This window comes from Dermacentor albipictus, chromosome 5 (assembly GCF_038994185.2).
Source record: "Dermacentor albipictus isolate Rhodes 1998 colony chromosome 5, USDA_Dalb.pri_finalv2, whole genome shotgun sequence".
NCBI classification, from domain to species: Eukaryota; Metazoa; Arthropoda; class Arachnida; order Ixodida; family Ixodidae; genus Dermacentor; species Dermacentor albipictus.
The window spans coordinates 124,830,888-124,856,750 of NC_091825.1; the positions used below are offsets into that span (position 1 = coordinate 124,830,888).

The 25,863-nt window shown below is 43.7% G+C and overlaps 1 protein-coding gene across 3 annotated transcripts in view; it reads right to left on the bottom strand.

Moving 5' to 3' along the window:
- The window catches only part of LOC135913962 (protein FAM76B-like), a 54,295-nt gene that overhangs the window by 14,064 nt on the left and 14,368 nt on the right, over positions 1-25,863 (bottom strand). For 2 of the 3 annotated variants that reach the window (XR_010568176.1, XR_010568177.2), the window contains 7 exons: positions 25,247-25,424; positions 22,553-22,714; positions 19,383-19,520; positions 18,755-19,297; positions 12,639-12,699; positions 11,121-11,185; positions 10,029-10,092 (listed from right to left, as the gene is read on the bottom strand). Coding sequence is in view for 1 of the 3 variants with exons in the window: in XM_065446672.2 (XP_065302744.1) it covers positions 839-916; positions 8,301-8,581; positions 9,788-9,943; positions 10,029-10,092; positions 11,121-11,185; positions 18,755-18,838 (728 nt within the window). In the remaining 2 variants the exon portion in view is untranslated. Of the gene's footprint in view, positions 1-838; positions 917-8,300; positions 8,582-9,787; positions 9,944-10,028; positions 10,093-11,120; positions 11,186-12,638; positions 12,700-18,754; positions 19,298-19,382; positions 19,521-22,552; positions 22,715-25,246; positions 25,425-25,863 lie in introns of those variants that run through there. The other variant, XM_065446672.2, reaches the window with a different exon arrangement.

Here is a 25,863-nt window from a genome sequence, read left to right on the forward strand (position 1 = left end):
TAAGCACACTTACTACAGCACATGGAAGAAGCTATGGCAGCTAGACTCAAAGCGCATGTGAGGAGGCCATTTTGAGATGCCAATGGCAATATGGTAACGCAGATTTACGGTCGTACTCGATTATAACGTGCACGCAACGTTTGGACCCATCGGGGAAAAAAACAAGAATTAAAAAAAAAAAGTGCATTAGATTCGACTAAAGACAGTACATCAAAATGTGCTGCCAGGGCAGAGTAAGCTTACTTTATATAGATATGGGACCATATATTTCAACAATCCATATCACTCTTTATTCCTTTAACAACACTGCACATGGTCCTTTCTTGTCAAGAGCACTACAGGATGCCAAGACGGGCATGGTGTTCAGAGAGGTAAGTGGCACGGCAAAAAAACACTTGGAAGGTGGATGACAGCTACTGCTTGGCAGCAAAATTATACCTTAAAGGTATACTAAAATTTTTAAGGGTGCACCATGAGCAAATTTCAAAGCAGATTTTGTCATGCACATCTTTTCATTTATGCCCTTCTTTCAGCACACACCTTCATAAGCTGACATATGTCAACACTGTCTTGTCCCATACTTCCCATGCAACTTTGAATTGTCAATTTTCTGCCCCCTCCCCCCCCCTTTTTTCAATGCACACTTGTCAATGCACTCAACATACGCAGACTTAAATTGTGCCGTTCAAAGCTCTCATCGTAATTAAAAATATCGGAACTATATTTTCTTTCATATAGCAGGTTACACTTAGTGCAGTGGATACACGACACTTCCTCGTATTAAAAATGTCCACTGCAAAAGGATAGGGGTGAAGCATTGTATTATCTCATAACTCACCTTAGAGGGGTACTTCCATTGGCCAACTTAGCTGGGTCCAGCCGTGGCCTTTTGACACTACCGTGGTCACTGCCAACTCTGCAACGCCAAATAGAAAAGACGAAATGAAGAACAGCGCAAGTCTGCATGCCCACATCAACATTTCACAGCATTTCGCGCACAGAAATCCCAACCATGTGTAAAGACAAGAGAAGACCAGTCACAAAACTCTTAAAGGGGCCTGAACGACTTTTTATCGAAGTGGAGAAAGGCATTTGAAGTGAAAATAGGTCATTTCAGAAATACTTAGCCACAAGCACTTCAATGCGTTCGCAGAAGCGGAGTCATTGGCAAAAACATGGTTGCCGCTGTGCTCCCGTTCATTCTTCAATGCCCTGCACTGCAAAGGCTACGGCAGAGTGGGGCGTGCCCACAACGCTGCGCCTTCTTTATGTCACCGTGCCGTGCCACACGGTTCAAATGTAATTTTGGATGCTAACGTAGACGATACGACTTCAGATTTTGGTGCCTACGATGTGCTAACAGGAAGCCAAATGTGATCCTCAGCGAGCGGCAGTGCGCTTAGCAAGTGGAATTGTGGCGGCACTCCATGGTGGCACTCCGTGGTGGCACTCCGTGGTGGCACTCCGTGGCGGCTGTGGTATCTATGCTACGTAGAAGACCACTGCTAATAACAGCCGTGAAAGCGAATTTCCTTAACTACAAAATCAAGCGTCCAAAAGAGAATAGGGAGCAGGTTTCTGTTGAGAGTGTTTGAGAGAAAGACGACCTTACACTCTGCTTGTGGGCTCCACACACCAAGTACGACAGCAAAACTTGGCTGAGATGTTCACAGCAGTGTATGCTACACACAGACCAAGCCTGAGGGGTGGCTCTGGACCATTTTAAGTCATTGACAATTGAAGATTAGGTTCTGCAGCTTTCCGTGCGAAAACCACGATTCAATTATGAGGCTCGACGCACTGTGGGACTTCGTATTACCGTATTTACTCACATCTAGGTCGGCCCCAATTCCAAGCTGACCCCTGAATGTCTGAACCCAGAAAAAATGAAAAAACTCACCTCGTATGTACGCCAAACAAAAAAAGTGAGGACAGCATTCACAAAATGAAAAGAGCATTCATTTAATATGAATATGCTGAGCTCACTCTACGTTATCATCGGCACTAGCCTTGTCGCCATAGCCCAGACTGCACACACGCTTGCGGATGCGCACAAGCTCGCGTCCACACGCCCATGCATGCACAGTAAGTACGGCACAGCTCGTACGCATCGAAACATGTCATGATCTCGGTGAACAGCTTCTCTCTGTTATCGTGTGCCTATTTTCCTTATCACTGTCGTCTCCTTGTTGCGGCACACGCAAAAAGCATCTCCCATTGTCCTGTCCAAAGACGGACGTTTTTCTCATCGATGCCGAAGTCCTGTCCAGCTTGAACGTTTGACGATGCCTCTGCGGCTAGCACAACTTTTCATTTGAAAGCAGCACTATAGTGGCATTGCCTGCTTGGTATCATTACAATAATGCCATGCCGCATGCCGATACAACGCAGGTCAAAATAGCAAGGTTGCTCATGTACTTCAGTTGGCTACTGGCGTGGCTAATAGCGACTGCAATACCGACTTTTCTTGATAACGCTAGCTATGCACCATATTTATCATATTAAATTACAACCTGCTGCGTTTTTTAAAATCCTTGAATCAACAAAGAACTATCGGCCTAGACTCAAATAACTACGGTAATGTTGACCACCTTGGTTTCTTCATCGTGCACCCAGTGCACAGCACACAAGCGTTTTATTATAATAGCAATTATATGGGCACCCCAGGTGAATTTCCCGCACCTTCGCTGCCGTGATTTTCCATATTGTAACGCACAGTTGAGTGACGTTGCTTTAATCAATCTATCTTGGGTGAACTTGTGCCCGACAAAGAGCTAAACGAGAGCCTCGCTAGAACGTCCACAGTCTTTTCGCAAGAGACCCGCACCTCTTCTTCTTCCCTCGTGTCCCGCGCTGATGGCACGTTGCTCCGATTGCGCGTGCTTTGCGGGCCCGTGTTGCCCGCTTCACTGCCGCTATCTTTCGCAGGTAGCAGTAAGCAGCTGCACGGACGCAGGAGGCGGCTGGCGCGTAATTTGAAATCATCTTGCGTCATTGTCCCCCTTCCAAGAGTGCATCGTCCCGATGCGCATACAGAAGGCGGTGGTTTCCAGACTTTCAGGAATTCGCAAAGTTTGTAGGCGGAAGCAGTTATTGCCTGTCGTAGTACGGTTTCATTCGGACGACATGGACGATTTCTGTTCGATGCCGCCGTCGTGATGAGGTTACTTGACCTTCTGGAGCGACTTCGTAGTTCAATGGACTGATTCGGCGAATTATCCTATACGGGCCAAAATAACGACGAAGAAGCTTCTCTGATAGGCCGCGCATCCGTACGGGAGTCCACACCCATACTTTGTCTCCAGGTGCATACTGGACGTCTCTTCGTCGCAAGTTGTATCGGTCCGCGTCAGTTTGTTGCTGCTGCTGAATGCGGTGTCGCGCCAGCTGCCGTGCTTCTTCAGCTCGTTGTGTGAAGTCGCTGACGTCATTGTCATTTTCGAAGGTCTCATCTACTGGTAGCATTGCATCTAGGGTTGTGCTGACGGTCCGGCCAAAAACGAGTTGGAAAGGTGTCATTTGAGTCGTCTCTTGCACAGCGGTATTGTACGCAAACGTGGCATACGGTAGTATCCTGTCCCATGTTCGGTGTTCCATGTCCACGTACATGGACAACATATCAGTCAGTGTTCGGTTCAGTCGTTCGGTCAGTCCATTTGTCTGCGGGTGATATGGGGTGGTTTTTCGGTGACTCGTGTGCGTCAATTTCATGATGGACTGTGTCAAATGGGCAGTAAAAATGGTTCCTCGGTCCGTGATGAGAACTTTAGGAGCGCCATGCCGTAGTACTATGTTAGTGACGAAAAAATCAGCGACTTCACTGGCCGTTCCCTTGACAAGAGACCCTGTCTCGGCATATCGAGTTAGGTAGTCAGTTGCAACTACGATCCAACGCTTTCCCGATGACGATGTGGGAAAGGGGCCAAGTAAGTCCATTCCCACTTGTGCGAATGGAGTTTCCGGTGGCTGTATCGGTTGTAGGAGGCCTGCTGGCTTGAATGGTGGTATTTTACGTCTTTGGCAGTCCCGGCAGGTTCTTACGTAGTGTTGCACAGAGTTCAATAACTTGGGCCAGTAATACTTCATGCGGATGCGTGCGAATGTTCTGCTCACTCCTAAATGTCCTGCCTGGCGATAGTGGCACATTCTGTACAGGTGGCCAGCCTCCCCACAGTGGTAGCAGAGGGGTATTCGGTCAGGAGTGCGCCATACATCAGCCTTCCTGAATCTTCTCTCGGGTGGCGGCAGCGTAGTTCGAGGCATCGAGCTATTCATAGAAGAAGTGGCGACGACGTCAGCACGTGCGGGACTGTGCCGCAGCACATCGGCATATGAGACGCTCGGTTGGCGCAGTCGTAGCGCTTGGGGCTGCGCACTGAGCTGTGGTTCCCGGACGACCTGCCTGACCTCTTCACGAACCAGGTCTGCCAGGGAAGAGGGCGTTGGAGCGTTCTGGTCAAGCCGTAGCCGCTGGAGCTCTTCTCGCACTACAGATCGCACGAGCTCTCGTATGATCTCCACGCTATTTCCAAAGACGGCTGGAACTGTGTCTACAGAGGTGATGTTCATCTCCCGGTTGTACATCCTTGATCGCTGTTGCAACGTGCTTTCCATTGTTGTCGCCTCTGCACGAAACTCAGCGACGGTGCGCGGCGGGCTCCGAACCAACCCTGCAAACAGTTCCTGTTTTACGCCGCGCATTAGATGACGTAGTTTCTTGTCCTCGCTCATGTTCGGATCGGCTCGGCGGAATAGGCGGGACATGTCTTCTACATACATGGCCACGCTTTCGTTATTACGCTGGTTTCTTGCTTGCAGGGCAGCTTCGGCCCTCTCCCTGCGGTCGGTACTCGGGTAAGTTGCCAGCAACTCCCGTCGGAAAGCATCCCACGACAGAAACGTCGCTTCGTGGTTTTCAAACCACGTTCGAGCGCTGTCCTCTAATGCGAAGTAAACATTTCGTATCTTGCGCTCTCCGTTCCATCCATTGAATTCAGCGACGCGCTCAAAGCGTTCCAGCCAGTCCTCTGCGTCTTCAAATGAGTCGCCGTGGAAAGGCTCTGGCGTCATTGGCGAGTTGACCACGATGTGAGTTGGCGTGGTTTGAGTCGTCATATCGGTAGCGTTTCCGCTAGCAGATGCTGACGCTCCGATAGAAACCGGCAAAGGGGAAAACTCGGGGGGCTCACCACGTAGGCGACGACTGCTGCGTTGGTGAACAGGAGTCAACTCGATGGGTCCAAGTCGCCGTGAGTCCGGGCTCCTTTCTCTGGCTTGAGAAGGGCTTGAAATCATACCCCGCACCTCCACCAGATTTGTAACGCACAGTTGAGTGACGTTGCTTTAATCAATCTATCTTGGGTGAACTTGTGCCCGACAAAGAGCTAAACGAGAGCCTCGCTAGAACGTCCACAGTCTTTTCGCAAGAGACCCGCACCTCTTCTTCTTCCCTCGTGTCCCGCGCTGATGGCACGTTGCTCCGATTGCGCGTGCTTTGCGGGCCCGTGTTGCCCGCTTCACTGCCGCTATCTTTCGCAGGTAGCAGTAAGCAGCTGCACGGACGCAGGAGGCGGCTGGCGCGTAATTTGAAATCATCTTGCGTCAATATGAAGTCCAAGTGCAGGGCTGTAAGCGGCCAAGGAAGCTTTGGGACAACTCTAGCAGCAGCAAATCTTGCACTTTGGAGAAGGTCTGGAGTACGAATTGTCAGTTTTGGTACAGTGAACATGCATTTTGGAGCAGCTTCGTTAAGGACAATGTGAATTAAATACAGGCGTACGAAGAAAAGGTGTTCCTTATTTGACTTTGCAGAAGACTACTAGGTTGAGGCAGATCAGTTCTGCAGAAGCCTGCAGCGCGAGCAAAATTCATGAAGGAAAAACTCATCTACATAACTGCAGCATGAAGATACAAGGAAACCCATGCAGGTTTCTCAGAAACCACCATAAAATTACATACTGGATGTGCCAACTAAATGTGGCAAAGAAAAAATAACCGAAAGCTTCCTGTTCTTAGGCTTGTGTCATGCTAGTCGAGTATTTTTGTTTTTCATGTGAACAAGCAGCTAATATTTAATTTTGGTGAACTAACATTATTATTACCTTAATTATTCAATAAAGTGCCAATGCAAAGGTTGTGGAATATGTTGAGAAATAAGCGACAACAGCGTATATAGTGACCTAGGTCTTCCCAAAGAAAGAAAAAGCAAGGAAAAGCCTACAATTTCTTTTAATCCATGTGACAACGCATCCCCGCACCTATAATACAAGTGGTCTCAGACGTAAACATCATTACTGCATTGTGTATATTACGAATATGCAAACTTGGCTCATGGTTACAACATGGCGCAAATCGTTACAAGATGGCGCTACTTCACGTGCGAGGGACCAAGATTCGCGCCAAAAACTGACATGAGAAAAAAGTGCAAAAGAAGTGCAGCTGCTCCTTCCCAGTGCCACAGTTTGACGAGGTTTACGTGTAAAGATTGATGCAATTTTTGGTGTGCTGAAGGTTTGTCATGGTCACAGTGCTTTCTTATTTCATGGGCTTTCTTTTTTGTTGAAAGTCTTCACAAATCCTAGGTTGCTTTGAATGCTGTTAGCACTCATTAATCAATGTCATTCACAACTTTTTCACTGACATCAAATCGATTAGGCAAACTTATAAATTCAGCTAATTAAACATATTCGTGCACAATCAACGAGAAATATTCATAGTGATCACCATGAGCAACACCCATCAAGCTATAGTGAATGCCGTTCACGTACTGTATTGACACGATTTTAAGTCGACCTATCTTTTCTGAAATTTGAAGACCTGAAGATGGGGGGGGGGGGGGGGAGGCAACTTTTACAATCGAAACCAAAGCATGGCACTGCCAAAAATGCGAGACCAACGAGATATCAGGGGAGCTACAACGTAGTTACAATTTTATGTTTGCTCTATGGCCATACCAGTAGTTTTCGCTATCTCGTGCATTGTTCACTTTTTGGAAGGGTTTTTCGCCATTTTTTGCTTAGGCCTGGATTACAGGGCTAAGTGCTATCCAATGCATGTCTATAAGCTGTGTGGTTGCCAATGAACAAGCACATCCTGCTAAATTTGGCAACTTCATTCAAAATTAAGTGTTTTGACACAGGTTGGCGCAATATGGCGCGACTGGTGCAGCACTTCTATCCCTGAAGTGCTGTATGCAGTACGCGTATGCAGTAGGTGTATGCGGTAGGTGTGAGTGAAAGCTTGCAAGGGTGACCTAGGGAGGATAGTGGCTTGATGCGGCGCTGTCTTCCTGGGATCGCAAGGAAAGAAAGTGGGAAGGGTGCATGCAGTCCCCTCACGTGTGCACATGGGGGAGCAGGGAGATGTGCACGCACTAGGAGGGGGCAGGTCAATGCGTATCTCCCCATCTATTCCAGCTGCAGTGACTAAGCGTGGACGTGCATCCTGTCTTTTCCGTGTTTGTCCAAGGACTCGAAGCAGCTGAGGCCACAGGCCAAGCTCACACATCACCTTGAGCAGGCGGGCATAAGATCAAGAGTTGTTCTCACTGCTCATTTCACTCGTGTGCTGATTCATGACACCAATGATGAAGTCCTCATACTCAAGCCCTTGAGTGTTCACAGAACCTTCGTCCGCAGACACAAGCTCGTTGAACACTGACCCATCAGCAGCTTCTGGAAATGCTGACAACTTGCTCCAAACTCCAGGAAAACCAGCGATGGCTTCATTGCATTGCTGCACTGAATGTGCATTGCGCTCATTGCATTGAATGCAGAAACCGGCAGGACGGAAGCAGCTTTGGATCGTTATGTTCTTAATGTCAGTGCAGATGCTGCGGCGACACCAGAATTCGTTTCTCTCCATGCTCAACTCTATATTTCCAACATTGCAGTGAACGCCAGATTATGATGCTTCGTGTCAGTCATTTGAAGGCGGTCATATTTAAGTGCCGATGGTGATATGGTAACGCAGATTTAGGGTCGTACTAGGTTCTAACAAGCACACAATTTTTGGACCCCTTTTATTGGAAAAGAAGTGTGTGTTAGATTTGAGTAAATACGGTATTTTTACTGCAAGGATAAGTTATCTTATGCATGTTCCCAATCATTACCATCTTTCTTTTCAATTTGTGCGGTTTTGAAAATGTCTCCATGAAATTTACTCCGCATAATGAACACACTCCCTAACTTTGCTACGGTATACTGGGGGAAAAAAAAAGCGTGTTCATTACACAGGTATATACGGTATAGTGCTTTGACTGTAACTAGCTTCTAGTACTACGAAATGCTGTTCCCACTCACTTGTGGTTCGAGAGTGATGATGAAGAATGGGAGTGCTTCCGGTGGTGGTGATGGTTCTGTCCTGCGGAGGAAGCCGTGTTCGTACCTCCAGCAGCAGAGCCTGATGACGACCGGTGGTGATGGTGGCCGTGGTGGTGATGGCCATGGTGGTGGTGGCTGTGGTGCGATGTCAAGGTGGCCTTGCCCAGTGCCGTATGCCGCATGGGGTCATTGTGTTTGGTCTTGGCCACGGCCCTCTTGTACGACAACGTGCACAGCCAACAGAGCAGCTTGCCCTCAACCTGCACACAGGCCCATTCACAATCAACCCTGATAAGAGTACGCATTTGGGCTAGTCAGTCAATCACCATAAACTTACAGCAAGAATGAGGACAAACACTAGAAACAAGGACTACACCTACTTCCAGCTGGTTGCTTTCATCACATGTGAAAGAACACTTGCTTACCAAGTGAGCTTACCAAGTGAGCAAGGGTTTTAGGTGCTAAAACCATGATCACATTATGAGGTACACCGTAGCTGGGAACACTGGATTAAGTTCGACTACCTGGGGTTTCTTAGCATGCGGCCCAATACACAGTACACAAGCATTTTTGCATTGGCAGGTGCAGACTGAGCAGGTGAAAACTGAATGCACAGAAGCAAAATTGCAACGACCCAATGCTAAATGGAATTGTAGCATTCTACCCTTGCACAAGTCATGTGCAATCTATATAATACTCTTTTATGGACAATGGTCTAGAACATCTTGTTAGCTGCTTCCTTACGGTTCTCACTGTTCACCACAAATAATCAGTGTGAAATAAATATGCTTCCCAAAAATCTCGCATTACCTTTGTCTCGTGCCAACCAAATCTGACCTCGTATACAGACCATTTCGAAGTTTATAAATGGCGACCTCGGCAAGCTTCCAGTTTTCCAAAACAGAAATAAAGCGAGACAAGGAAGACAAAGGCAAGCCGCAGTTGTGTGGAAAAACTGAATCCCGCAGATTTACAGGAGTCTTGCTCTGCTGGTAATCACAAATATACAAACCAATTTTGCCATAAAACATACGGAAAACTGGAAGTATTTGTGCTTGAGGCATGATAAAGAGTTCCTTTCATTTAAAAATGGGGTGTCTCCTATGCTGAGCTAATTTGAAAACATGCTCTTACTCAGCATAACAGATTAATCGGGCATGAGACTAAAGTTTCCTGAAGGCCACATCCTCACTAGTGCGAAGGCATATGAAAAATTGTCTATACATAAAAAATTTCTAGACATTGCTTTTCCAACAAATTGTCTGCTGCCCTCGACTCTAGGTTATAGTGATACAAAGAGCTACCACATGACACACCCAAGCAAGACAGGTTGGTCATACAGCGGTTCAACATGACTCCTCAGGAGACTGAAGCTATTTTTTTGACAAGGAAAACTGGCTTTGTCAGGTGGAAAGGCTAGGCTATTTGGCCCTTTGGGTGTTGCGGAAACTCAACATAATACGCACCTTTCGGCGACTATCATCCTTACGGTCGAAAGCGCAGCGTTGCTTGCATTGCTCGCAGCTCACAGGAGGTCCGTATCTCTTCTCTGAGTTGGTACATCGCTGGCATTTGCTACCGATGAAAGCAGCTATGATGTTGCAGTATTCGCATGCTGTCGGCTGATTTTGAATAGAGAGAAAGAGAAACACTGATTCAGCACAACGGACACATGCACCATCACCCTCAGGTCGCAGATACCCTTACCTTGCCATAGGCTTTCACATTCTGCTCACACTTCTTGCAGATGACCACAGTTCCGAGTTTCCCACTTCAAAATGGGGGAAAAAAAATAACGAATAGGTTTAAGAAACTTTCCAGTGACTCAAGAACAGCCCACTGTACAGTGTTGTATAAAACAATCTCATGTAAAACATGACTGGTAATTAAGACAACATGGCCGCCACATTTTCTTTAAAGCTTTACGAGCAATAAATGGCTGACATGCGTTTCCAGGCTGCACACATTAAAAAAAAATTCTTTAGGCCTTCATGCCCTATATTACCTGTAACTAATGACAAAATAATACTAGATAGGTGTTTCCTCTGAAGGCCAACAACATCAAAATTTTGAACCACGTAAAACGCCTAGTTTAAGATAAGGTAAATATAAACAAGCATCCATGCAAAATTTGCACTTTGATATGCTAGCAGAAGCATCCCAAAAAGCTAGCAAAAATAGCAGTTTTTGACCGTGAAACTGAAAAAATAACCCGGCACCATCACTCGCTGTAAGTGGTCTATGACCTAACACAAGATGTCGCGGCATGAACTCCGAGGTTGCAATGGCACGGCTGCGCAATCCCAGGAACCACGCTGCTGCGCAGTGTAGATACTGCGGCCGCCACGAGATTCCACAACAAGTGCTTTCATCACTCAAAAGCTCAAACTACCGCTTGGTCTCTGTGGTTAATCCAGACATGGCGATGTGAGCCAGGCAGAGCATATCATATGGTGCCTACAGTGCTCTGAAAAATCTCTGATGCAACATATTGTTTAAAGGTGGCTAACAAAGATACTGCACAATTACCAGCTTTGAGGCTTTGCAAAGATTGGTTCAATGGTAGACAAGAATCGTGTACAACAAATTTAGCCAAAGTGAAATTTCGTTGCAGTTTGTCTTAAATATAGCAATTAAACCAGGTCCCACATCTACTTAATAGGTAGAATGTTGCAACACAGGTGGAAGCCCCTGCAGCTGCTCCTCTTAGAATGCTATGCATGTTAACATTCTATGGGTGATTACAGTGTTTGAAAATGAAGAGGATAATGTTACGGAAGAATATACAGAAATACCAACCTTTCTTGTTGGAATTCTGTTCGGCAGTAGGTGCACTTGACAATGGGAAAAGCACCTCGGCAGTCCTGTTAAAAAAGACAGGTGAAAAGAAAAAGGGTAAGTAGACATCAGAAACATACGACCTAGCGCCAACGCAAGACTGTAACAATGATGCTAGAATAATGTGGAGGCACAGCCCAGAGTGAGGAACAAGTACAATGGCCTTTTAGTGGAAACGGTAAAAGAAATGAGGACTGAGATACACACAACAAGAGTGCAAAAGTGCGCTCAGAGGGGAAAAAAAAGTTGACACCTTCAACTTTGAGCACAGGCCACAGTGAAACCTCGCAACAAAAGGAAGCAGCCTAGCTGATGACAAGAGGTCGATGCACCCAACCTGTTTTTATGGAATTCCAGTGATAGCCTTCTAAATGTCACTATCAACCGACATGTATTTCACTTTTTGTGTGTGTCAGCTTCAGCAAAGGGGGATGGTCTCCACCAGTGCTTTTGAACAAATGATGGAAGGCTGGCTAATCATACACTTTTAGTTAGGATGATGGATCTTATCTTTTGCAATTCTCAAAATACGCTGTACAGCCTTACAGTTAGCTTTCAGCTATTTTCTAAATCGAGCGTGATCCTGATAGAATTGTTGCAGCATTGCAACAAGTGTTAGATTTCGGCAGTGAAATGTATGACGATTGCAGCAGCTGCGTCTATTCATCTTGGTCTAGATGCAACTGACATAGAGAGCAAATTGCAATACACACAGACCTGAGATGTTCCCACAATGAGCAGTGCCTCCACACACCTTCAGCTCACAAAATTCAGTGCCCATATTTTAACCTATTCTTTTTTTTTATAAAGTAATGCAAACTGGACAGCTTTGTGTGTTGTTTTTAACTATTTTTTGTCTATCAAGTTGCTGCTGCTACATTTATTTTACTTTGCAGGGTGCCCCCATTCCCCTTGTCTGAATTATTAAATGGCTGTACTGAAGAATCAGCAAGGTGAAACTGATACCTTTGCTTATGTTGAAATGCTATCACAATGTCCACTACTACACTTACAAAATAAACATTCGCTCTGGAAAACACTGCAAAAATTCATTGGAAGTAAAAATAAATAAAAAAGAAACCATTGTGAAGATTAAACAGCATCAGAGTGAACAAAGATTACTTGTAATTTGAAGATTAAACAGCATCAGAGTGAACAAAGATTACTTGTAATTGTATGGAGGGGAAAAAAAGGTAAGGATATTAAAATTCATGAGGACGCACACGTTTGAAAAAAAAAAATAAAAGTGCCCCTACCTCCTTTTTACTGCATGCTTAAGACCACAAGAAATACTTAAGGTTTCGCGGTTAGTGGTTATTCACTGCTATTATAGTTGACCAAGCAAGACTCGCCCGGGGTCAGACCCACTTGCAGCCGCAACGCTTTGAGAGACTCTAAACAACACACAATGCGATCCAGCCGCAGGCCACCGGGCCTCAAGACAAAAAGCCAATGGACAGAACTTGGGCATTGCCTTACCTTTGCCGAGAGGCACTGAGCTCTCTAGTGTGGAGGCACTCTTCATGGTGGGCTGTACAGGCTGTGAGTAAAGAACAGAGAGCACCACGACAATCATGGATGTGTTCTAACAATCACTATAGATGGTAAAGAAGTCAGCTGCGCCGAGATAACGTTAAAGCCAAAAACAATGCAGGGTGCTTTCCTGTCAAAACAAGACGTTGGCCTGTAGGCACCGCAGAAACTTTGCGCACAAGAAAGCATAGTCATGCTCTGCTGCAGTCACAGTAGGTCACACTGTATTTTTCTTAAGTTAACAAATGCAAGCAGTTAAAATGTAGCAGTAATATATTTCACAAAAACTTTTCGTCGACGCGAAGTGGCACCAAGTTGCAGACACAATACTCGGTCTCGAAGCTGTCTTCATAGCCGGCACGGTTGACCATCCACAATGCTGGCAGAAATTGGAACTCTACCTACAAATGTTTTTTTCTCTGACCCATTTGAGGTAAGTCACTTTACATATAGCACATATGTAAACAGACAGGCACATATGGCAACAGACAAATAACAGGGACGGTAGATGCAACTACATCTACAACACATACAATAGTACATACCATAGCACAGGTCAAATGCATTTACTAAAATGAGCATACAAATAAATGTGTGCAGGGATACATTTACAGTCAGCATCAAAAGTGTATAGGACACTGCCAAAGAAGACTGGGTACAAGTTTGTTTTCAGGGTTTGCGGAAATTAAGCTTTTTTGGAAATCCTCTGCCCTGTCAACTTTTGACGTATATGAACATGTTTTTACCAGGGTTCAGACAGCTGTAGCCAAGAGAAACCTGGTAAATCTTCCAACACTTGAGACATAGATGCCTTGTTCCTCATACAGTGTTTCACATATGAGCCTTTTGCCAACCCCCTCCAGACCAATTACTATGTGGCATAGAATTGCTTCCTTGCAACTATGCAACTGCAACTCATGGCAAATAAATTAGGTTTTAAAATTATGGTACTGACAATAGAAACCTTATAAACAGCCTTCGAATGGTCACCATTCAAGATCGACATGGACCAACAGTTCTGAAAGCCTTAAGAACTGCTGCTTCACCATTTGCTCAAAAAGATAACGATCTGGACATATTAGAAGGGCCCTCAAAATTCAGGTCTAGGCTTAGAATTTCAGCAGGGCATTTACGCTTCACTCCCCACTAATATTTAAATGGTGCCTAATTTATTTGCCATGAGTTACAGTTGCATAGTTGCAAGGAAGCAATTCTATGCCACATGGCAATTGGTCTGGACGGGGTTGGCAAAAGGCTTTGGGACAAATCCTGATCACCATGAGACAAGTAACAAACAGCACAGAAGATAAACAATAGCCATTATGACCTATTAGATGTTTAACACATTTTATTTTACTAAAACCTACCATATCACCTAACCATTGTAAGGCACTCCTTCGCTGTATATGGCTTTTACACCAAGAACACTGCTTACCATGAAAAAAAAAAAAAGTTCATGTCACGACAGTAGCCTTGTCCTAAAAAAGCCAAATATTGTGGCAACAGTTGCCATGGGAACTGTTCAATCTGAAAAGTATTACGCTGACTTTGTGACACAGAAGTACTGTCCCAAAAACAATAAGTGTTTAAAGCTTCAAATACTAAGTGCTTACATTTAATTTATGAGCAATGGATAAAAAACAGATTTTTAAATGTACTCACCCTTTTATTTGGACTAACAAGGTATTAGGTAACATGTGCTTACTATAGTTAACCCACAGCCCTGTCCTAAGTGTGCTCCTCACATTAGAATTCCACTTGATCCTGATCGTAAAATCAAACTAGGTGCTTAGACAGTATGGTGTACATGAAATGCAGACAAACTCTTCCACACACACTGCTACCTAAATTGAACATTTTTAGCAAGTGTATTGCAACCATGTTAAGCATTTTTGTGCCGGCTGAGTGAAAAGCAATGGCTTGTGCAATAGTGTTCCATGTGAACCGAGCAGAAAACAAGCGGAACTATATGTCAGCTTATGTCCAAGATGGTATTCTAAAAAGCCCACATCGCAGTTTCAGTTGACCTCACTTTCAGAGTTCCCTTAGTAGGGGCAATTTCCCTTGGCAGTCCTCTTCGTGTGTTACAAAGGACCCAATACCCACTACCTTGAAAGCATGAAATGAACAACTCCTAATCCATCAGTGTGTTTTAGTGTAAGTACATGTACTAGTAGAAACACAAGCAAGAATATCACATGACATATTTGCCATAACACTTGCGGAGACACAATGTGACACTTCGACCATAACAAGTTAGAAACATTCATTTGTTGCACAAATTTTTCTTTCAAACCCTACCTCTGCGGCACTCCTCAACCTCGAAACTTTCAATCTTATCCTTTGTGGTTAAGCCAGTTTATAACAGGAAAGAAATAAAAAGCTTTATGCTCCTAACAGTTCACATCAATTAGTACACAGAGAGCTATCCCTACAGACACCACTGGTGGCATTCGTCATGTACTAAACTTTCCACGAGGCCTGTCTATTGATGCACACAGGAAATGATAATCCCAAAAATGCTTGCTTCAGGACGCAGCCCCTTATCTCCTGATTTTGAGAAGTGTCATGCCTTATAGCATTGGACTTATCACAGCTGTTGCACAAATTAGCAAACAAACAAAGGTTGCATGTCATACAATAGCATAACGTTGATTACAAACAGCTCAGGCATCCTGAGCAGACCTTGTGATCCTTTAGCCATCTGCATTCAAGATATAGTTACAAAGCGGTGCATTGTAAAACCAATGTCAGCAACTGAAAGTGGGACTGATATGGTCGATCATGATGCTGCAAACCAGTGACACAAAAGCAATTAGGTATAGTCAGCCTTCATTACATGTATTGGAAAGTGGAACCCACTAGACAAGCTGGCTACCAAGTCAGTTAACACATATATAGCGGCATAGATTTGAACACAGAGCTGAGAAAAGATAACTCCGCCCCTCCCCCCCCCCCCCCTCCCCCCAAAAGAAAGTCTGGTTTTACGTGCCGAAATCATGTCCCAATTATGAGGCACACCATAGTGGGGAGTTCCAGTTTAATTTTGGCCACCTGGGGTTCATTAATGCGCACCCAATGTACAGCACACAAGAAATTTTGCCTTCCACCCCCATCAGAATGTGGCCACCGAGGCTGGGATTGGACCCGCAACCTCGAGCTGAGTAGCTTTGGGGGGGAAAAAAAGAAAAGAAAAAGCAAGAAGTGTGGAAGGGAGGCAATACAACGAATTTCAGGACAATCACAGAACACAACTCAAACTGGGATAAATCTTATAATCAACCATTTTAGTTAGCCCACTATGTCCTCAGTGTAAAAGAGGCTTTGCATTGCAGGCCAGAGCAAGCAAACTCTGGCAGAGTTTTCATTGTTTCTGCAAATAAATTGACTTCCCTGAAGATGCATCCAGTTATGGCTCCTCAATGCAAGGAACAATGTCAATCACACATGTTTAGAAGACATTCATAAAGGAAGAAGGGTTGTAACATGGCCCCCACAGATTTTACTACTTATTGGAAAAGCTGGTACTGCTGTTCATGTGGGAATGCCCAAACGAGGTGGCTTCAGATAGGCATCTTTCTTCGAGAACCATGATAGAATGAAAACATTGTTACTAACAGCATGTAAAATAATTTTTTCTTTAGTTACTATAAAAACATATTCTTTTATTATGCTATGAGTTCGGCAAGTTAGGTAGTGCAATTAAAGATAATGCGAACAGTACCACTGGCTGCTAAATTTCGAAGATGAAACACTAGGTCTGCACTCGACTGCATCGATTTCAACCATCACTCTCTCCCTCTCTTTTTCCATAAGCTTATATTAAATGCAAGTAAACGATACCAAGAGATGCATTATGGAGAAGCAAAGACTTGTGTGCAAATGACTGTTTTAAGTCGAGCCGCATTCAAAACAAGCCTCGCAAACCAACATACTGACATCCCTATGTTGGCACAGCACTGTTAAGGAAAGTCGCACCAAAGGTTGTGCCATATTTCTCTCTAGGCAACATGATTAAAGTCGATGGTGACCACATTCGATATTTAAATGCTACGTTGACAGGCTGTACTATAAAATGGCACCACTAGAACGTCCCATCAATATGAGAATGCATTACGAATCACGTGAACAAAACCCTGATTGGCAGGTTCCTACAACTTAGCCTCAATTTCCAAAGTTCAGAAACGAAATATGTGACCAAAAACGAATATGCAGCCCATGACGGTAGCAACATGAGATTCTTTAAAGCACTGTACATTTGATTTCAAGCATTTTCACATTTCACTTGCTTTAGGGGCAGCACAGTCCAACTGCCAGAGTCTAACACAATATAAAATAGCAATGACATAGTGGAGACGAGTCGCACATAGTGTCAATAGTCAGTGAGGCCACATTTGTGACCTATCACGGCTTTTTAAGTTTATCACACTCCGTTTCACACCCTTAGCAGACAACGCTGTGGAAACTATGCTAGTGGTGCGGTCGTAGAAGTCTCAATGCGTATGTTCTGCAGTGGAGTTCTTCCTTACTTGTAATGCTTTACATGGAATAAGTACTTCATAGATCACAACTACAACTTTAAGACAAAACATCAAACCATGTATTACCCATGCATCTTTGTTGTGTAATGCAAAATGTTTCGGGTACAAGCCAAGGTGTGTGCTGCAGTGTTAGTTGCAGGAATGTGTCACTATACTCGTTTGATCTCAACTGGGTTAAAACCTGCAACACTTTCCGTGTTATAATTGCATCATATTTTGCAACATAAAGTTAGAAGGCTACCCTATAGGTTTACTTTTTATGCGACTCACTACTTGGCCTCAAATATGAGCAATGACAGAAGTGTCTCTGTTATAGTGTTCCCTGCTGTGTATGAACATAGTATAGGACTGAGGCGATTCAATGTGTGAGGAGAGTGTGAAGCAGTTTCACAAGCCAATTTATGCAGCAGTGGTGGCACTTTTCATTGGCACAATATGCCAAACAGCAACTAACGAACAACAAAGACAATTCCCGTGACATGGAGCACTAAAGAATTAAGGGCCAGCTGAAACAGTTGAAGTGAAACTGCCAAGATTCAGTATCAAACTTCCATGGTAAGGCTCAACATATGTATTCACAGAGGTAAAAACAGTGCGATTTTTACAAAACTCTCGCATCATTCTCGTTCAACATTGCATAAACCAATCACTTCCACATACGGCTTTTTAGTGCACAAGATATTTTTAGTTCCAGCTGCAAGTTAAAATATGATTTCAACCAACACTTGCTTCACTGTCTCGCGATAACAACGTCAATCCTTACTACGCAATTAAAATCCCTTCGCACGTAGACCAGGTGTGTCGGGAAAGCAAAGTGATTATGCGATTTTTTACATGATCAACTTCTGGCGCTCACCATGCCAGTCGAGGATTTCCATGTGCTTGCTAACCCACCTACTTTCCGATTAGTAGCTACAAGCTGGCTCTTGTCATTTTCACTCGCATGTATTTCGAGGCTTGCTAAATCACAGTGTAGAGAGATAGCGGCCATTATGACTCACTCTGACGTCAAACGAGCTTCTGACCATCGTTCTGGAGTCCGTTATGTCACCTATTAGCATTGAAGATTTTTTACTACGCATCTAACCTTGACAGACGTGCGTGCGAATCACGCTATTCCCATACTTGCGCACACGACAAATTCAAAATGTAGCGTACAGCACTGCACTACAACGGTGATCTGCTACATATCACGGTTAGTGCGCAAATCAGCGACCAAACATCAAGCATCGACTTGAATCTTTTGCTTTCGATTTGATGATATGAAGTTCGCTGGTACAGCGTATACAGCAAGGTAATGCACATTTGCTTAGGTCATGGTATTATAAAACAAGCTCCTTCCGGTTGCTTCAACTAAACGCAGCAGCACTAAGCCTAATGTTGAAATATCAGTCAGCCAGATCAATGTATTGCGATTACTTAGGCAATTAAAACTTACTATCAATAGCGATAACTGCTCATACTGTACGCAGCGAATCTGCATAAAGCAATGAACAAGAAACTTGAGCACTGTTCACCTACTTTACAAAGCTGTTGCCCTTGAGAAAGTTCTTCGAACGGGTGCCTTGCGTTGCATCTTGTACAAGCGAACAATGCTGAGGCCATAAAAAGGCTTTTACCGTTAAAACAGTTAAACAAATGAGGCGTCTGCGGGCCCACAAAACAAAACAAGCCGAAAAAGTTGCAACGCAGACTACGCCTTGCCCCAGAGTCAGATGTCGGTAGCGTCCTCCGACGATTTCTTCGTTAACAAGAGTTCGCATTCACACCAAATAAATGCATCAAATCCTAGTTGGCAGGTGGCGCAAGTAGTCACACAACGTTGCTAGCACACCACAGAATGTCAAATTAGTTCCAAATATTAATACGCCTTAAAATTCTCTTCGCAAGGATGCATTCATGTATGCCCAATAGTTATAATATTATTGAGCTTGTAGCGTTTAAGAGGTCATGAGGCAAACGCAATGGTGGTGCAGCCATGTCGAATATGTAGTAGCCTGACGTGTTGATGGATATGAGGCTCAAGACTATCCCCATTAGTTTGATGATCAGTCCGGGAACGGCCTGCAAGTAAAACAAAAAATAACAGCTGTAGTAAATAAGGTAGAATATAATGAAAAACAGTGAAGGCACTGAAAGCAATACGCACCATGTCGGTTGTCTTGATAAACTTCTCTGCGAAGACGATTTCGTTGCAGACGCAGGAACGTGGGTACATAATCGACAACGTTCCGGCGTGGTAAACAGCGAGGATGAAGTACATTGGATGCACCTGCATAATGTCAGCCTTTCGCAGGAAGAAATAAAAAAAAAAGCTTTGTAATGGGACACACTGGCAGGTATGCGAGCACCCCCCCCCCCCCCCCCCTCGAAAATTTCCCAATTCCCCACCCCTTTCTGCGTTTGTGAAGTAATTCAAAACAAACGTGGATACCAACAAATTCACGACCTCCGGCATCTATAAGGTTACGCAAGCAAAAGAGTTATTTTTGACGTAAGGCAGTCTATGGCAAAATAAAAGGCTGTCGGACGGGGGCGCTGTCGTCGTACAAGAAACGTAGACTTCGAGATTAGTCGGCGTGGCAGAGGAGGGTAGAGGCCGCTCGGCTCGATCAATATCGGAGGCCACGCAGAGTGCTTCGTTGTTCAAGGATATGCGATGACCCGACCACGCTAAATATACATATAAAACAAAATTCCAAGCGCACCAACAAGTTACTAATATTTACGGTGTAGTCTACTAAATCAATCAATAACTGCCTTTCAAATGACACGCACCCACTGTTTTGAGATAATTCTAGGTAAATTTGCAGCGATATACATTTGTGTTCTCACACTCTGTCTCTCTTTTCTGTAAGCATCCTTCATGCTGAACTATGAAAAATGCCATTGTATTTCGTTTGGCGACGAATATGACAAACTTGCTAGTACGCTCACGGTTGAGCTTGCACATTCAATATAGAAAAGATAGGTTGTGGGGGTGGAAGGTGTCAAACACAGGGAAATAATCGTTCAAAACAAGACAGCTCTATATTATAGGACTGGCTATATTATGTTGTGATTTTGCAGAAATTGATGGGAGAAAATTACCAAGCTAATTTATTTATTTACTTCGATCACTTTGTGTACTCGAGAGGCATGATAAATTCTCTCTCTCTCTCCGTATATATATATATATATATATATATATATATATATATATATATATATATATATATATATATATATATATATCGACACAAGAGGTCATTCCGCCGAACGCCTTTCCGGTTACTCGAGCTGCCTACTGCTCCTTGTGCAAAGTTACTTTTGCCTCAATTTGTCGGCGTCTTTAAATTTCATCGTGCAGCGCCCGCTAAGTTCTTAAATCATTGAAAACGTCAGGCTTCAGTTTTCTCGTTCTGACCAGCGAATGTTCCAAGTTACAGCAGACGCTGAGCTTACAACTAAGAGGCCCCGCAACGGACAGCTTTGTAAAAGAGAATCTGCTCGCCTAAACCGGTATAGTAATTGGTTCACTGTAGCAATACGTGAATAAACTCCAAGGCCTCTCGAAAAAAAAAAAAACAGTTTACTTGTGGCCTGATTCATAATAACCATAACTGCCCCTAGAACTTCGCCAAATTGGGCGAGTTGTTGAGTTAATCACTGCGTCGCTTTTAGGCTTTCGATGCATTGTGCTCTGTTATTTATTTATTTATTACTTACTTTGCTTATTTATGAATTTTTATTTATTTATTTATTTATTTACAAATACCACAACCCTAAGTGTAGTTATTGCAACAGTCAGGTACAAGAAAATCAAAGGTACCTAGCACAAAGCAAAACACAAGTGCAATTAATATAAAACACGTGGCCTTAATACATACATACATACATACATACATACATACATACATACATACATACATACATACATACATACATACATACATACATACATACATACATACATACATACATACATACATACATACATACATACATACATACATACATACATACATACATGCATACATGCATACATGCATACATACATACATACATACATACATACATACATACATACATACATACATACATACATACATACATACATACATACATACATACATACATACATACATACATACATACATACATACATTTTATACAATACATAGTCCTTAGAATCGCAAGGCATGCAACCAGTGATTGCCACAACGAACGTGTCAAATAGCAAATTTCGAATGTTAGGGGCTAGCTGGTTTCTCATTTCGATGAATCGGGAAAAAAAACTATAGAGTTTGTCAGTCCTGGCTTAAAGAGGTGGAATATATAAGGGTGAAAATTCTTGGTAGTAGATGCTTTAGCAAACTTAATGCACTCCAAAGATGAGCAACGTCCAGAATTAGTGGTGCAAACAGTTGAAGGCTTTCTACGTGGCCCTGCTCTGTTGGGGAAGACAAGTTCAAGGAGGGAAGATTAGAAGAGGGAGAGAACTCCCTTGTTCTAACGCTGGTAAATAAACGAATAGCTTTTTTTGGGATAGATTGTTTTTTATGTCGGATTTCAAATATAGGCTCCAAATGGCACGGCCGTATTCCAAGATGAACTGCACTACAGTTTTATAAGTGAGCAATTTTGTTTCTTTAGGGGCTGAGCGCAGTGAAAGCTTTAGGTAACCTAGACGTGCTAGATCTTTAGAATATGTTGTCAATATGTTTGGACCACATTAAACTGTGTGTGAAGAGAATTCCAGGGTACTTATATTGAGATACATTTCCCAGAGGAAAGCCATTGAAATAAGAATAATAAATAGCAATGTGTGTGAAGAGAATGACAAGGTACTTATATCGAGACACTTTTTCCAGAGGAAAGCCATCGAAACAATAAGAAATGCACACGTGTAGTACGTATCGAGAAGGACAAAAAGACAGTTCTGCGAAAATAAATATCCCTCTGCCACTTGTTGCACCAAGGACAAAAGTTGGAAAATGCTCTATTCAGAACGACATCGTGACCTTCATGACTGGTAATAGCGTGATAGATAACGCAGTCATCGGCGTAAATACGGACTTAAAATGATAGCACATAGTCAGGCAGGTCATTTAAATACGAGAGGAGCGTGGAACGAATATGTGGCGCGAACTCAGAGGCACTTCGTTAAATCAAAACTTTCACAGAATGGGGTTTCTTTAAATCGAAGTTCGTCCTATCCGTACAGTGCTCTGGATTGACTAACCGCGCGTGTTTTGAATCCCTTTAAAACTGCGTGTGTGTGTGACGTCATTGCTGACGCACTCGGTCACGTGTGAGAGCTACAGTCTTAGTACTTACCAGGTGAGTAACGTACGGTGCGAAGATGGCAACCACCACCGTGTTCTGGCAAAGCTCGCACATGACCGACGTGACGAGGGAAATAATTATCTGCACGTAGAGCGGCTTGGGCAGCGAGTGCTCGTACACTTCGTCCCTCATCAGCTGCTGCAGGCCTGTCGTCTGCGTGCAGCAATGCGAGCACAACGAACTTCGTTATAACGGTTTACTACCCTTTCAAACAGTGAGCGGATTGCATTTCGGTCATATATACAGACGAGACTACAACGGGACACTCAGCCAATGACAAGAATAGGCAAACACATGAAAAAGAATAAAGCGAGCAAGCTAAAAGAACTTTGTAAGTAAAGAAGAAACGAAACGAGATCACTATCGAGAGAATAAGAGTCAATGCCCTAACTACATGTAATAAAGAAACGAAGTAGTGTACATAATTATAGTCATACAGGTACGCGTACGCCCAAGTTTAAATGCAGAATTAAAGGAAGGTCTGAGAAAATAAGGCAGACCGTCGGACAATTTGGCAGGAGTAAATGAAGACGTTATTTTTTAATTAAAAAACAAAATTTAGGCAGCAGAAAATTGGAATTAGGTACAAACAGAGTGTAATTGGTATTAATAAGAAACATGGAGGCAATGGATTCGCGGGTAAGCTGCTAAGTTAAACAAAACTTTAGATAATAGCTGAACAAGTCCGGCATATGTAGAAAAGCCGCTTAGACAAAGCAAGAAGTTCAAACAAAACAAGCAACATCATACCAGTTTGATCTGCTTGGTTTTGTATACGTGCACGCTGAGTCGGCGACAAATGGCAGTAACGTGTGCATTTCCTAAAAGAAATACTTAGTGATGTTTCTATGGATGAAATGAAGCTAAGATAATAACGTGTCTTCGGCAAAATATGATCTTGATTTCATTAGTGAAAAGATAGGCTTAAACATAGGCTCGTAGTTGAACTTGTGCACACGCAGTTACATCGGAATAATTGTAGCGCTGGCACGAAACGTGAAATGGACAGGACAAGCGTTCGTTTTCATGTCTCGAGAACAGCACTCATGTGCTGGCCTATACTGGCAAGGCGCCACCACCCCTATATTCCAACCTAGAGAATGCAGCATTGACATCGTATTGAGAAAGGTAGTTGTGATGTTGAGAGGATATTTTCACGACTAACTAGGTACATCCGGAGTCCTGTGAGATCTAGGATGGACACAAATTATCATAATGAAAACGACGGTATGAAAGACTTACAGTTACAAACATTACACCTCTTGTGAAGTCTGCCAGTGTTCACTATCAATCATACTTTTTTCCCCTTGTTAAAAAAAAGAAGAGAAATGTTCGGAGAACGAATTAAACAAGTGATCGCCAAGCACGCCCTTATTTGTTTTTGCGTATATGGCTTCTTTTGAAAGTGCTAATAATGCCTGCCAACCAATATTGAACTTGTGCACCCGCAGTACGTTTTTGTCACATGATTTGCGAGCAGCTCTTTCAGCCAGTATATGTTCTAATGAGGGATTAACCTTCCTAATACTAAATGTGTTTTCAAAAGGAGACCATTGCCTCTGTTAATCGTTTGTGAAAGTTACCAGAAAAATACCGGGCTTCGGGCCATACCAGCAAACATAAATCCCGGGTTATCCTAGGCTTTTCTCATTGATAATAATGACAGATTTTTACTCCCCGCATTCGAAAAATATACAGAACCCGAAAACGAAACCATACAGCAAGAACGTTCACTTGGGCTAAATTGGTTATAAACGAATGGTTTCAGTAATTGTAGCAATTTTGGGAGAGCTGCAAGGCTAACTTCGTTATGAGTATAATTTAAGCACACAATGTGTGCTCGTCACCTTCAGCGTGTAGTAATGCCATCGTTTCTTTTTTTCGCTATCAAAATTCTCTCTTTGCGAGCTTTTCGCGACGCATCCACTAGCATTATAAACGTAAGAAATTACACTAAGGCAAACACACTATGACTGTACGCTATATAGCCGACTTTCGTTAGTTCGACCTCAGTTAATTCGACTTTTCGCTTAACTCGAACGGGCTGAAAAGTCCGCGTACATTGCTATGGAAGGAAAACTCTTTTAGTTTGAATGCGAGCGCATGGCACTTCGGTTTATTCGACCCTTATACTGACACCCCACTTTTCTCCCTCATACGCGTTGCAGTTACCAAAACCTTGAAAAGACATGAAATGCAGCAGATAACGCTAATGCATTCGTCTTTTTAAAGATTTTTGTCACAGCCGAGAACAGTGTTGAGGTTTGTGGGCCACTCATCGACAACGACACGCTGAGGCATAGTTTAAATTTGTCGGTGCTCTTCGCCGTGTGCTGGTTTGCTGGGTGAGTAGCGCCTCAAGAAGAAGCAAAAATACATTACAGACTGCTTCAAGCAACAACAACAAAATAATAGCTTTAATTCGTTTATTTTTCTGTCATTTGTTATTGTTAATCTGACCTTTCGGACTGGTTCTGAACTGGTTCGGACTGGTTCTGAAAACTGGTTCTGAACTGGGCTTTTTGTGAGGCATAAAACTTTTGCTGCAGTTGCGGTTCGTTCCACGGCCCCTGAGCTATTGCTCACGGGAAACAATTTTCGATGGAAAGTTAAATACTTGACAGTGTCAAAGCACGTGTTGTTTTCATTTCGCGATGCGTTCGCGCATGCGCACGGCAGACTCACTCGGAAGTAGGTGCTGAGCAGCACGCAAGTGTTGGCGAGCAGCAGAGTGTACCAGGGCATGCTGTTGTTCAGCTCGGTCCACGTGAGCAACCGGCGACCCCGGTCGCATTGCGTCACCGACTCGCCAGGAAACACGAAGAGCACGATCGTGAAGCCCACCCACAGGGCGCTGTGCGAGCTGCGAGCGGGATTTCAGCCCAGGAGAAAAAGAAATTATCAAATTATAGGGTCTTACGTGCCAAAACCACTTTCTGATTATGAGGCACGCCGTAGTGGAGGACTCCGGAAATTTCGACCACCTGGGGTTCTTTAACGTGCACCTAAATCTAAGTACACGGGTGTTCTCGCATTTCGCCCCCATCGAAATGCGGCCGCCGTGGCCGGGATTCGATCCCGCGACCTTGTGCTCAGCAGCCTAACACCGTAGCCACTGAGCAACCACGGCAGGTGTCAGCCCAGGAGAGTAAGAGAAAGAGCGAACTATTCACTTCCCTTCACTTTACTATATATACGTTATAAAGACCCGGTTACGGTGTACTGCACGATGGGCGGTTATTATACGAGTAAATACGGGTGATTACAAACATAAAAGTACAGGTGATGACAAGTATCGGTAA